Below are 15,093 nucleotides of genomic sequence, written 5' to 3'. Positions count from 1 at the left end.
TATTATGTTTTAATATCAATATAAGTAATATATGTCATAATTTTAAAAATAAAAAATGAAATATATTTTATATATTATAAACTTATGTTTATTTTGTTGTTAATTGTAGAAAATAGTTTTTTAATGAAAAATAATTTACTAATTTAATAGTTTTTAAATCAAAATTCATTTAATAATTAATTATTATTAATTTAGTTGAAATTTTGAAATTAAGTATTTGTAACATACATCATTAAAAAAACAAAATACTTTATATATTGTTTTATCAATCTTAGATTTTAATACAATGATAATTATTTTTTAAATATAACTCTTAATTATTTATTGGAGAGAATGAAACGAATGTGATTAAATTAAAAATAATGAATAATATTCAAAAAAATAATTAATCTCATAAAGAATAACGAATCTATGGTTTAAATGACACTAAATAAGTTTGTTTCTCTTAAAGTTTTGTTACGTATTTTGTGTTATCATTCAATGTTCAGTTATTTTAAAATTGGTTTTTTCTGATTTTATATTTAAACTTATTAATTGATTGCTACATTATAATCTAATATAAATTCTAATAAAAATATATATATTTATAATATTTAGGGGGATATGTGTTAAGTTTTAGTAAGACTTTAGGTGATTATTTCTATAAAAAAAAGACTTGAGGTGATTTTGCATATTAAAAATATTACGCATAGTTAATTTTCGGAAAGAAAAAAAAACTACAGTATTTATGAAAGAATGTCTAAAGATATGAATTTGAGAATTAACAATAATTTATTTTTAGTTTATTTGCAAGAAATAAAGAATTACCCACACGTCTAAAAAATTTAGAACAAAATACTACTTCTCATCCTACCCTTACATCAGCTTAAGATATGATTGCAACAAAAAAAAATAGCTGAAAATATTTCCTTCAATGGCTTTAGACTTGGCTTGAAAAGTACACCTTCATAACAACCAATGTATACTATACATAATCAAAACCCTGAAAATTTTAAATACAATTAAGAAATAATGTAAGTTGCTTTGAAAATATGATGAATAACACAGTGGCATTGGCTATGCATATAAACTTGACAATTCTTAATCAGATTCAACAATCATCGTAATATCAATAATCATCATAATATCAACAATCATCATAATATGATCTATGTAACAATTCAACAATCATCCAAATATAACATGTAAAACAATTTAGTAAATACCTAAGTGACTATGTAAAACAGTTTAGTAAAACCATCTATACATTCAATACTCCAATCTTGAAGAAAAAGAGAAAACAAAAGTTGCTGTCACTAAAACTGTAAGGTAAAACAATATCAACCTCTTCAATTCTGTGAAACCAGCAAAGTACAACCATCTTGTTGCCTCTAGAATCCCCGTAAATGTCTTTCAAGTAGGCAACCAGACGTTTGATCTCTTCTGCTAAAACAAACACAAAATCATTCACCTAAAAACAATTTGAAATGCCAACCGAGAGAAATAAATTTATAAAGTCAGATTACAACAAAACACATGAGTTGAACATAAAGAGATAAAAATAAAATATTGAATCCATATGCACGTGCAAAGATTCATTCAAAAACTTTGACCTTTATCACAGCTAACCTAAAGTGATACATGTAAAATATTTGTGACTCACATATGTGAAAACCATTCTGTTCAAATTACTGATAGTGATTTCTTCTTCATCTTATGGATGTGTACAATTGTGCATCTTCTGCGTTTTATTATCCTGAAAAGAAAACAACAGAATAATTCAATAAGTAAAATGATGTAATTCAAATCAAATTAGAGATTCATGAAAGCAGAGTAAGAAATCCAAAAGATCACTGACAAAGGGAGTAAACAATGATTTCATCAATACCTTCAAGGTTCCAATGTCAGGTTCATAACCACATTTTCCAACAACCATAGTCGCTTCCCTAGAAGAAGAATCTGTAAAATTTAGAGGTAAACATAACAAACTTAATTTCAATTTTCAATTACAGAAAATAAATTCAGACAATAGGGCTTTCCTAACCGAAGCCTGGATCTTGTCGCCCTTTAAATTCACAAACAGAGATAATCAAAATCTAAAAGACATCATATATTATAATGAATAAGGGATAAGACTATAAAGAATCACGATTAATAAAACCAAACAAAAAAAACCTCTTCATCCATCAAAACCATTTCCATTGCATAAAAATTTTGTTTGGAATTCAAATATGGTACAAACCATAAACGAACAACTCAAACAACAATGTCCCAGGATTCCTTGGCAGGAGTGATGTCGTTAACATAGTCGTATTTTCCTGCAGCCATGAAAAATTTCTGACACAGAATCGATAAACGTTAAGTGCAGAAGAACAGAAGAGGAACTGAAAGAAGGCGTGTTTTGGAAAAAATGAATCTGACCTATTTATACACCATAAATCATATGAATTGGAAGAGATGTTATTAAATGTACTCACAAGGTTATCTGGATGGAAGTAACGATATTGATGATCAGAGTCATTGGAATTGGAAGTCTGCTTCGAGAAGAACAATTTACAATGATGCTTGAAGGCAGCCGCTGTAAGCATAAAAGCGTGGAATAGGTCGATTGAAATTCTCAACAAAGGAAAGGTTCCAATTTGTTTGTATTCTGCAAAGCCCAAAAAAATGCATGGTATAATGTTATAATTAGGCTAAAGCATATCTATTTCCAAGGCCCAAAAATAGGTATCGCAATGGGTGTAAAATAAATTGAAAAACTAAAATTTAAATTAATTCATAAAGCATCTATTTTCAAGGCCCAAAAATAGGTACTCAATCGGTGGTGTAAAATAAATTAAAAAACTAAAATTTAAATTAACAGTATTTAAAATAAATTGGAAAATGTAAGATAATTATATTAGTTGATAATTATATTAGTCAATTAATATTATTAATAATATTCATAAAGCATCTATTTTCAAGGCCCAAAAATAGGTATCTCAATCGGTGTAAAATAGATTGAAAAACAAAAATTTAAATTAACAGTATTTAAAATAAATTGGAAAATGTAAGATTATTATATTAGTTGATAATTATATTAGTCAATTAATATTATTAATAATATTCATAAAGCATATATATTTCCAAGGCCCAAAAATAGGTATCTCAATCGGTGTAAAATAAACTGAAAAACTAAAATTTAAATTAACAGTATTTAAAATAAATTGTAAAATGTAAGATAATTATATTAGTTGATAATTATGTTAGTCAATCAATATTATTAATAATATTCATTATTGATAAATTAAATTTATAAATAATTTAAAATAAATTGGAAATATTTTTCCTGATTAATTGATTAATATTATTATCAACATCGATTATTAACTAAAAATAATAAACTGAAAATGTGTGTACACAATAATAATTTCACTATAATTATTATTTTGTCAAAATTAACTAAAATAAATAAATATGTGTATATGTGTATTACATCTATCGAGAAATCATATATTTAGTAAAATTAAATTTCATAATTTGATAATAAATAATTGAGAATTCAAATTCAAAATTTAAAATTAAGTATTAATAATAACAATCTATTAATAGTAATTTATCTAAATATAGAAACTTTTTAAATAGTAAGCATGCTAGTTTTGCGACAAATGGCAAAGTTGCCAAAGAACTCCTTTAGAAATATTATTATCTATGATCTAAATTTAATTTTTTTTACGTATATTTTGAAAATATAAAATATATTTTAAAAAATATAGAAGTTTAACTTTTAATTTAACAAATAACTATGAATTACAATTTAATATATATTTTTTACTTATATATTACAAATTAATGTTACAATCAAGTGGAAGAATTGAGTAGATTTTTGAAACTGCCACATTAAATATATGTTAAAGGTATAAATAATTTCAATCATGATTATAATTTTTCTAAGGGTAATGCTAACGAGTGCCCAGGGGCACTGGTTAAGAGATTAAAAAGATAAGTTAAATATTATTTAATAAAGTAAAAAAATATATTTTTACCTAAAATATATGTATTAAACGAACTGAAAATATAAATGATTAACTTTTTTAAAGAAAATTAGGTGTATTCAATGCATTGAATCTAAATTATTTTCTTAATTTGGAATGCTTAACCAGTGCCCCTGGGGCACTCGTTAGCATGACCCTTTTTCTAAATGACCATAGGTTACGTACTCATGACATAATTATTTCTATACTTTTAAGTTAAATATTCATTAACCATTAAGTCGTTACAAATATATTTTTTTTTCCCTAATTTGACCATGCTCCGTATTATATGTTCTAATTTTTTATTTTCAAGGCCATGTTCGTAAAAAAATATCCACTTCAAATTGCAATTTAGAATTAAGAACTAAATGAATAGAAGATGAAAATACACTGCAGAATATATAGATGGTTGATACTGATACTATGAGGTGTTTTCTTTATTTTATGTCTCATTCACTAAGATACTTATATTTCTGTCAAAGAACTAAGTTTTTGGAATGATATATTGATTGGATCTATAAACCTAATATAAACATACAGACAAATCATTGTTCTAAAGGTAGACCATCTATTTACTCTTAATAGTATTTCATTAAAGATATAGTTATTTTGCTGTTTTTTTTTAATAGGCAAAGGAATATATTGAAACGGAAACGAAGCATAAGGGGTGCTTCACCCGATACAAAAGAACACTATCCACTACTCAAAGCAAGTAAGCCGAGAAATGTGCCAATCATGAAAATTACAGATATTAACTAGTTTACCACTAGAACATAACCAATTCCAAGAACTATGCATAATATTCGTCATGCACTCTAGGAAGCTAAACTTTCCATCATTGAAAATAATCGCGTTACGGATTAACCAAATATGCCAACTCGTTGCGAGCCAAATAACTCCTATAACCTTCCTTTTAGCCGAAGAAGGAACTTTATCGGAGATAAAAGGAAAGGTGATGAAATCTAACAAAGAGAAATCCGGAATGCTTCCCATCCATTCGAAAACCTTACACCAAATCGGTTTCACCACTTGACAACCTCCAAGGAGGTGAGCAAGATGTTCCTCCTCCACCGAACAAAAGACACAATTAATCTTGGTGTTGTCCAAAACACCTTTCATGAAGAGATGATCTTTGGTAGCTAGTCTATCATGAATTAATCTCCAACCGAAAAAGAGTTTTAGACGGAGCTACTATCTTCCAAATGAAATTTGCAACTTTTACTACGCTTTGTAAAATAGGAGGCCCATAAAGCTTAGAGAAAAACCTGTGATAACATGAGGAAACAGTAAAAACCTCCTCATTATTCAGCCTCCACCGGAAAACGTCGTCGCTGCCCGCCGTAATCACCATTCGGTCCAAAAAGTCCAGCAGTTGCGACTGCCTGGAACTATCGGTGCTGCTGCTGCTGTTTATGTTATGCAGCACCCGATCCAACCGCCAATTCCAGCCGACACCGCTCGACCATTCGCCTGCCTCCGCTATCGACATACCATCCTCAACTGCCAGCGCATAAAGGTCAGGGAAAAGCTCCAACAAAGGCCTCTCGTCCGCCCAGCAGCCATACCAAAACGGGGTATAAATGCCACTGCCAACGGAGCACGAAACCGCACCTGAAAAATTGTGATTCGAAAGAAAAACATAATTGTCAGATTTTAAAAGATCCCGCCACCAAATTGAATCCCTTTTCTCCACCACGGACTTATCCCCTATAAGCACTTTCCTCCTCACATTTCCGTATCTAATTTCAAGAATACGCCTCCACACCACCTCCTCTTCCGATAAAATTCTCCATTTCCACTTACTTAGTAACGCTACGTTCATAACCTCCACATTCTTAACACCGAGCCCTCCTTCTTCACGGGGTTTACAAACGGTATCCCACCGAATCCAACAAATGGATCTTTTAAGCTCGCTCCCACCCCACAAGAACTTCCTTTGAATCGAGGTGATCTCCTTTAAGACTTTAGAAGGAGCCTTGTAGAACGAAAGGGAGTAAATCGGTAAAGAGTTCAAAATGGAATTAATCAAACATACTCGACCCGCAATGTTTAAATTAGCTCCTTTCCAAACAGCCAGTCTACTCTTCAAGGATGATAACAAATCCCTCCACAAAGAATATTTCCTCGGGCTATCTCCCACTTTGATCCCAAGAAACTTGAACGGAAGTCTCTCCACTTTGCACGAAAGGAAAGAAGAAGCCGCCTCAAGATACCAATCCGCCACATTAATACCATAAATTTTACTCTTTTTGAAGTTAATCCTCAAACCCGACATAACCTCAAACCCCCTTAACAACGCTTTTGTACTCCACAAATTAGAAGTGACGCCTTCCCCGATTATTAATGTGTCATCCGCAAATTGTAGCAAACTAATCTCCTCCTCTTCATTGACTTTGAAAGCGTGAAAATCACCGTTGTCGATCGCCTTCCTCATCATAGCCGTTAAAACTTCCGTAACCAAAATGAACAAAAAAGGAGATAAAGGGTCTCCTTGACGCAACCCCTTCTCCACTATGAACTCTTTAATGGTACTTCCGTTAATGAGTACGGACATGTTGCTAGAGAAAATAGTGCACTCCATCCATCTTATCCATTTTTCCCCAAACTTCATTTTTCTCAAAACATACTTCAAAAAAGCCCAATTAACTCTATCGTAGGCTTTTTCGAAATCCACCTTGAAAACCACACAACTCCTTTTGTCTCTCTTTGCTAGGTCCAAAACCTCGTTCACCACTAGAACCCCATCCGCTATATTCCTTCCCGGAACAAAAGCCGTTTGGTTTAAAGAGACCAACTTACCCATTACTTTCTTCATCCTTTTAGCCAAAAGCTTAGCTATCATCTTATACAAGCACCCCACCAAGCAAATTGGCCTATACTCGAATAAGGATTCCGGATTTTTAACTTTAGGAATTAAAGCTAAAAAAGACGAGGTGCAACCTTTAGTGAGTCTATAATTGGAACAAAAGTCACGAACAAACTTAATGACATCTTCCTTGAGAGTTTCCCAACATACTTGGAAAAATTCGAGGGTGTAACCATCCGGCCCCGGACTTTTATTTCCATCGCAATCCCAAACCGCCTCTTTTATTTCATCTTCCGAAGGCTCCCTTTCCAACCAATCTTTATCTTCACTCCCAAAAGAATTAAGATACAAACCATCCGGTATCGGCCTATCACTATCTTCTTCCTTGAAAAATAACTCAAAATTCCTTCTAATCTCTTCTTTTACTTCGACTACCCCTTCCACCTTACCATTCGCACCTTCTAACATAGAAATTTCATTCCTACTATTCCTCTTTTTAAGACTATTGTGGAAAAAGCTAGAGTTCTTGTCCCCTTCCTTCAACCATAATTGTCTCGACTTGAGCCTAAGCATGATCTCCTTCAAAATTAGAGTTTTCCTCACCTCATCAAAAGCCTTCCTTCTCTTTTCCACTAATCCGTCATTGCTGCCCCCGAAGTTTTCTACCAATAACTTATCCATCTCGTTGATTCCTTCCACCTCTTCCTCCACCTTTAAATCAATCCAACCAAAGATCTCCTGATTCCACCTCTTTAGGACGCTTTTCAAACTTTTTAATTTTTCAAACAGCACAAAATCTCCCCTACCGCTAACCTTCAACTTCACCCATTCAGTTTGAATACAATCTTTAAACTTCTCATGTTTAAACCAAACGTTATTGAATCTAAACGGCTTCGGACCCCAGTTAAGAAAACCTGAACATAATTGAATTGGCGCATGATCCGAGATATCCCTTTTGCCTATGCGTTGATCGATCACTCCCCACAAATCCGTCAAATTTCTGGAAATCAAAAACCTGTCTAATCTACTCATTGCTTTTCCATTTGGTTTGAACCATGTGAACTTATCTCCCACGCAAGGAATGTCGACCACCTCCATTCTCCCGATAAACTCACGGAAGTCTTCCATTCCTCTATTACCGTAATTCTCAAAAGCTCCTAATCTTTCATTGGAATTTGAAATTTCGTTGAAATCTCCACCTAAACACCACTCCTCATATTTGTTCCGCTCCTTCCTTTCTAACAGAGACCTCCAAAGCTCTCTCCTTGCCAAAACGTTACATGGTGCATAAATATTCACTAAGTTTACTACCTTATCCTTCCATAAAATGTTTATACCTACGTAACCACCACCTCTAAAACTATGATTAATCTGCAACGTACCTCTTTTCCATAAAATGACCATACCACCGGATGCACCGACAGAATTGCTAGCTGTCCACTCTGTATCCTTGCCTCCCCAAAGAGAATTTGCTAAGCCGTCGTTGAAACTCTGAATTTTAGTTTCCTGTAAGAAACAAACATCCACCTTACTTGAATTTATCACAAAACTCACCCTCCTTCTTTTTGAAGCAGAGCCCCCCCCCCCCTCTGATATTGAAAGATAACAGATTCATAGAGACCTCTTGATTGCCTCCCTCTGTCCCGACACCGCTTCCTTTCCTCTATACTCCAGCAAATCGATTTTATTGATACCCTCGGCATCCCTTCCACCATTAGACACACCCAATTTAACTATGGAATTTCACAGCTTTCTTCCCACATTCGAATTAACAGGTTCCCTCAATCTATTGTTGCAACGAATAATTTCTGAATCGGTTTGAGAAGAGGATGGGAAAAATGAACCATTAGGGATGTCGTCTCCTATCGCTGAAGACGAAGCCCCAGGAAGGTCGGAACAAGATCCTTTGGAGGTCCTCGGAGCGATACAAGCGAAGTAGGAAGAACTTATATCTACCTTCTTGCCCAGATCTTTCACGATTCTTTTTTTCCTCTTTTTGGCTTTGTTAAGTTCAGCAACGTTTTTTGTTTTTTGGGCTTCCCTGCAAGCAACATCGAAGGATAACGGGCCTTTAAGTTAGTCCACATACTCCACGGGCCCAAAAAACTTTTCAGCCCTTTTATCAATTGAGGTGGCCCCCATGTTAACACTGTTGGCCGATAGGTTTGATGGAGACCCCACATCCTTGCTTCCCTCTATTTCCTCGATACTCTGTGACAAAATATCACATGCATTTAATGCAAGAGGAACACTACTCACGTAATTAGGCCCTGAGTCTAAACCCTTGACCACTGCATTCTTTTTGTTAACCTTCTCCAAGCAACCGTTTTTAGGGTAATGATGGTTCAGCGAAGCCGAATTGTCAGCCCCTGCCCCATGTTTTCCCCCACCTACCGCCGTATCCTCCCAGTCCTTCTGTTGGTTCCTATGAATCTCGAAAACATCCACTACTAAAAAATTCACTTTTAGTGACCGATTTAGTGACCGAAATATTTTGGTCACTGTAGTGACCGAATTAGCCACCAAAATTTTATATTCATGAGAAAATTTTAAGAGGTCACTAAATCGGTCACTAAAATAAATCAGCCACCGATTTAGAGACCAATATTTCGTGACCGAAATTTTGGCCACTGTAGTGACCGAATTAGCCACCAAAATTTAATATACATGAGCCAATTTTAAGTGGTCACTAAATCGGCCACAAAAAATATTTTTATATACAATTTAATTTTTATATATAAATTAGAGACCAAAATTTCGGTCACTAATATTTTTTGTTTTCTTTTTTTATTTTTAATCCTCTTTATTATTTTATTATTTCCTTTCCATTTTTTTAAAGATGTTAATTCTCTTTCAAATTTAAATTTTTACTAAAATTTTCATATTTTTATTGTTTTAACATATAATATATATATATATATATATATATATATATATATATATATATATATATATATATATATATATATATATATATATATATATATATATATATATATATATATAAACTATATGTATATATGTTTAAATATAAAATATAACAATAGTTGTTAAGTGGTGTAGTGGCAAGTATTTATTAAAATATACGGAGGTCACAAGTTCGATTCCTAGGTATCACAATTTTTAATTTTATTTTATCAAAAAGAACACTATCAAAAAGAACACTAAAATCGGTCACAAATTCGGTCTCTAAAATTCGGTCACTAAATTCGTCACAAAAGCTTAGCGACTAGCACTTTTTCAACCGAAAAGTAATGGTCGCTAAATCGGTCTCTAAACGTTTTAGTGACCGATTTTTAAGCTTTTTCGGTCTCTAATTCGGTCACTAAAAGTGAATTTTCTAGTAGTGATCGTCGGATACAGCGTCTCCTCCCTCCTCTGGGAACTCCTTCGTCGATGAATACACCTTGTCCGTGTCCAATCTCTCCCTTCCAGCCTTCTGCCCATCATCTTCCAATATAGTGAAGGATAGAAAAACACTTAGAAAGGGGGGGGGGTGAATAAGTGTAGCTTTAAAACTTGTAAGATAAAAACTATTTGCACAATGATTTTTATCCTGGTTCGTTGTTAACTAAACTACTTCAGTCCATCCCCTTGGAGTGATTTACCTCACCTGAGGATTTAATCCACTAATCACACGAGATTACAATGGTTTTCCACTTAGAAACACTCTAAGTCTTCTAGAGTATCCTGATCACAACTTGATCACTCTAGGAACAATCTGCTTAGACAACTTCTAAGACTTGCTAGAGTATACTGATCAACACCCTGATCACTCTAGTACTTACAAATTAATGTAAACAAATTCTAAGAGTTACAATGCTTCTTATAAAGCTATTATCACAACTGTGATTTTCTCTTAAGTTTAAGCTTAAATCTCACTAAGATATTACAACAGCAATGTAGTGAGCTTGATGATGAAGTTTGAGAGCTTTTGAATTTGACAGCATTTCTGTATAATGCGCAAGTGTTGTATTGAGCTTCTCATCAGAACTTCATATTTATAGGCACTTGAGAAGATGACCGTTGGGAGCATTTAATGCTTTGCGTAATCCGTACAGCATTGCATTTAATGTTTCACTCTTTTGTCAACTACCTCGAGCCTTGTTTTCGCCGTGTCTACTGACGCTGCCTTTAATAGCTTCTAACGTTCCTTTTGTCAGTCAGAGTAGCCTGCCGGTCTAGTACTTGCTTCTGATCTGATGTTTGTGTAAACAACGTTTGAATGTCATCAGAGTCAAACAGCTTGGCGCAGAGCATCTTCTTGTCTTCTGACCTTGAAGTACTTCTGAGCGTGATACCATGAGAACTTCAGTGCTTCTGCTTCTGATCTCAAGTTCTTCTGATGCTTCCATAGACCCATGTTCTGATTCTACTTGACCATCTTCTGATGTCTTGCCAGACCATGTTTTGATGTTGCATGCTGAACCTTCTGAGTCAGTGCTTCTTGCGCTGATTTTTGTGCATACTCTTTATATAATTCCTGAAATGGAAATTGCATAGTATTAGAGTACCACATTATCTCATACAAAATTCATATGCTTGTTATCATCAAAACTAAGAATATTGATCAGAACAAATCTTGTTCTAACATATAGTAGATGAATCTTCCCTTAGGAAAATTCTGAAAGCAACACCATCTATGACCACCGAAACGGCTTCACTAATAAGAACTTGTTTTTTGGTTTTAATCTGGATCCTTGCCTCGTTCATCCTAACCCGGTTGATGGTTTGGATATCAGCTTTAACGAAAACGCCCAAAGTGCTAGCGATCAATTTGAAAAAGTTGAAACCCCATGCGTGGCATGGAATTCCCGCTACCTTAAGCCAAACCAGTCTTTCCCTATCCATATCAGAAGGTTCCCACGGATTGATGCTACTAAACCATTGCTCCCACCACTTTCTTCTTTCTTTGATAAAGACTTCTACCTCCCCAAGAATAAGGTCTTCAAGCAGACACAGATTCGGACCTAATGAAGTAACTCTTATAGAGAAAATACCCTCTTCTAAGAACAGCTTCTTTATCTCTGTTGCAACACTAGGATCCTTCAACGTACCCGTGAAAGCCCTTCCATACCTTATAAGATCTTCTTCCTCCGTGTGCAAAGACAGACTGGAGGTCTTGATACATTCATCCTCGTCGACAAAACTATTCCTCTTGTTTGTTAACACTTCTGCAAAAGATCTCCTATCGTTCCTTCCTTTGATAAGGGAACTGTGGCGCTCAACCCCTTTATTAGATACATCATAGTCCTTTCTCCTTGGATGCTCCTCTACCTTCTTACCTTGTGAATGGGTGTGAACTCTTTGAAACCTTGGACAATTGGCATACAGTTTCCTACCGTCCAATATAACATTATACATCTTCGTTGCGAAGAGTTTATCGTCCACAACGTTCACAAAGCGAGCGAAGCCGTATCTCCGTCCTCTCCTATCCCTCCTAGATGGAATCACCATCTCCACAATGTCTCCCAAGTCCTTTAGCTCAAAGAGTACATCTTTGGCTCTCCATTTATCTCCAAACTCAGTGATAAAAAAATTTGATACGACCCCTCCCTTTGCCTTCGATCCTTCCATCACCGCTACGTCCCAAGGAATATTAACTCTGTAATCCCTCTTCTTGTACATGACCTTTTTCTATTTACCACCCGCTGCCTCCTGTATGTTCATGGCAACAGAAGAGAGAAGGAGGAGCTTCTCTCTAGTTTTATATGAGCTTGCCAAATGTAACAGGTAGTTATTTTGCTGTTAATTTGTTTCTTATATTGAAAATTGTATTAATTTGTTTTATATATTATTACTACTATTATTATTGACTTTAGATATTCTTTATCTTTTATAATTTTTCATTTTCTGGAAATATTTCAAGACAATTTTGCCTTCATATTTTACAAAGTCTTACATTAGGTATTTCACCAAATAACAATATAAAAGAAGTTGAATACCTAGAACAACAACCAAATAACAATATAAAAAATATATAATTCTTAGATCACAAAATAACTTTAAAATTAATTTTAATTAAAATCCTCAAGAGTTAAATATAGAGAATTCTAATAATGTTTTCATATTATCGGAGAGAGTGATCTTAATTAATTCTTATTGATACAATTTTTACTTTTATATGAAACATATTAAAAAAAGTAAAAGTGTATCAATTTTATAAATGACAAGAAATTCATTATTGTTTTCTCATTAATTAAAAACCTAAAAAATTAGCTCACTTTTTCTTCAGTCTTAAATATATGTTTACTATTAGATACAGTGATTAGTTAAAAAGGATTTTCTTCAGTCATAAATGTATTTTTACTATTACATATCATTATTAAAAAAAAATTATATAATTTTTTTCCTTAATTCATAATATAAATACAATTTAATATTTTATTAAAATCTACTACATATCTATATACTTTTTTACAAAAAAAAATATTCGCGACTCTAAATAACATTTTAAAAATTTATATTTCATTATTGTAATTATAAAATTTAGTTGTTGCATTTATTATTTAGTTTTCTACTGTAAATTTACATTAGTATTTTTATTTTGATTATTGTAAATTTTAATAATATTTACTAATATTATTTTACTTTTAATTGTATTATAAATATATTTTGAATATAACATATATTTTCAATCTAATATAATATATTAATGAAAAATCAAAAAGAAATATTTTAAGTATATTTTATCAAATAAAAAATATCAACTTTAATTGTAAAAAAAAAAATTTATGTCTTTAAATAAGCCATTTATATCATTATAATATTGAAAACATTTTACTATTTTTTCTCATTAACTATAAATAGTCTATTATTATTATTATTATTATTATTATTATTATTATTATTATTATTATTATTATTATTATTATTATTATTATTATTATTATAACAATTGTTTTTACGGAAATGCTTAATATCACGAATGATATTTCACGAAAATTCACGAATGGGAATAATTAAATCTATAACCTTCGTTTTTAGTTAAAATTTCCACATTGCATTAGTGGCACATTCTCATATAATCCTGTAACTTTTTGAGGTCAGTAGAATGATGATATCAGGTTTACGATGCTATAGTCGGGTATGATATGGTCTATAGTTAACTAGCCTTTATTTATTTATTTATTTTAACAAACAAAACTTCAAATATTTTTTGAAATTAAATGTTAGTATATGCATTCTACTTTTTAATGATAATTAAACGAGATATATATTATAGGAGAATTAGGTTAGTGACATTCGCGACATTGAATTTCGTTATATATAGCATTGCTGTTATTTTTATTATTATCATTATTGTAAAACATAACTGTTTTATTAATTGTTGATTTTATATCATAAATAAATTTTTATTAATATTTTACTTTCAATTATTTGGAAAACATAATGTTTATCTTTCAATTATTATAAATTTATATTATTTACTAATAATAACTTATTCTTAATGATAATATACTTCACAATTAAATACAATTTTGTTTTGAGTGAATGTCCATTTTAGTCCCTCACAAAAATTGCAGAGGTCATATTAGTTCTGGATAAAAAAATTCTCTATCAAATCTTTTACAAAATTTAACCGAGCCATGTTAGTCCCTCTATTAATATTATTTTCAAACCGATTTTTTTCTTACTAACCGTGACTGGACTGCTAATGAAGACCTATTTTAGTCCCTCTAAAAAAAGAGAGTTCAAATTAGTCCCTAAGAAATAAAAGTTCTCATTTAATGCTTTACAAAATTTAACTGAGCCATGTTAGTCCATCTTCTAATGTTTGTTTCAAACAATTTTTTTCTATTTTAAACCGTGACTGAACTTGACAAGATAGATCTGCTTTCAGAAATTGAGTACGGGTCAGAGGTTAAGTTCCTTTGCATATGGTTTTAAGAGTCTGAGTTTCCACCAGAAGCTGGGTTACCTAATTGTGAGACATCAAAATTTTATCATTCAGAATTTGAGTCATCAGATTTTGATCTTTCATAATCTGAGTCTCAGGCTTCTCTTCATATGTTCCAATCAGAGTCAGAGTCCGATAAATTCTTTGACTAATGATCCTGTACACTTGAACATATGTTAGTATAACCTAATTTTTCATTAAATACTTTGTTATCATCAAAACCTAAGGATTTTTTTTTGGATTTTGGTCCCCCTATTTTAAAATCCGCAATTTTAGTCCTTTTATTTTAGCTTTTTGAGGATTTTAGTCCCTGCAAATCTGAAGGCAATTTTTAATGGCATGGAGCTCACATTGAAGTCATGTTAAACATAAAACTTAAATAAAAATAGTTTTTT

General features: G+C 32.1%; 1 protein-coding gene across 5 annotated transcripts; it reads right to left on the bottom strand.

The window, feature by feature from the left end:
- Window positions 1–744: 744 nt before the first annotated feature.
- On the bottom strand, window positions 745–2,615 carry LOC131628313 (uncharacterized). Of its 5 annotated transcripts, none has more exons than XR_009291744.1 (6): window positions 2,457–2,615; window positions 2,155–2,316; window positions 1,868–1,938; window positions 1,643–1,735; window positions 1,325–1,422; window positions 745–982 (listed from the first exon to the last, which is right to left on the bottom strand). XR_009291744.1 is itself a non-coding variant. In XM_058899161.1 (4 exons), exons 1-3 carry the CDS (start codon window positions 2,565–2,567, stop codon window positions 1,694–1,696), a joined length of 459 nt encoding a protein of 152 aa, XP_058755144.1. In that variant the 5' UTR covers window positions 2,568–2,615; the 3' UTR covers window positions 1,181–1,422; window positions 1,643–1,693. The 5 variants fall into 5 exon arrangements, 1 of the variants encoding a protein (XP_058755144.1); XR_009291745.1 differs by having other exon boundaries at window positions 2,155–2,297; XR_009291746.1 differs by having other exon boundaries at window positions 1,325–1,425; window positions 2,155–2,615.
- Between the last annotated feature and the right edge of the window lie 12,478 nt (window positions 2,616–15,093).

This window comes from Vicia villosa, unplaced genomic scaffold (genome assembly GCF_029867415.1).
Source record: "Vicia villosa cultivar HV-30 ecotype Madison, WI unplaced genomic scaffold, Vvil1.0 ctg.000442F_1_1_1, whole genome shotgun sequence".
NCBI classification, from domain to species: domain Eukaryota; kingdom Viridiplantae; phylum Streptophyta; class Magnoliopsida; order Fabales; family Fabaceae; genus Vicia; species Vicia villosa.
This window is presented reverse-complemented; position numbering and strand designations above follow the sequence as displayed.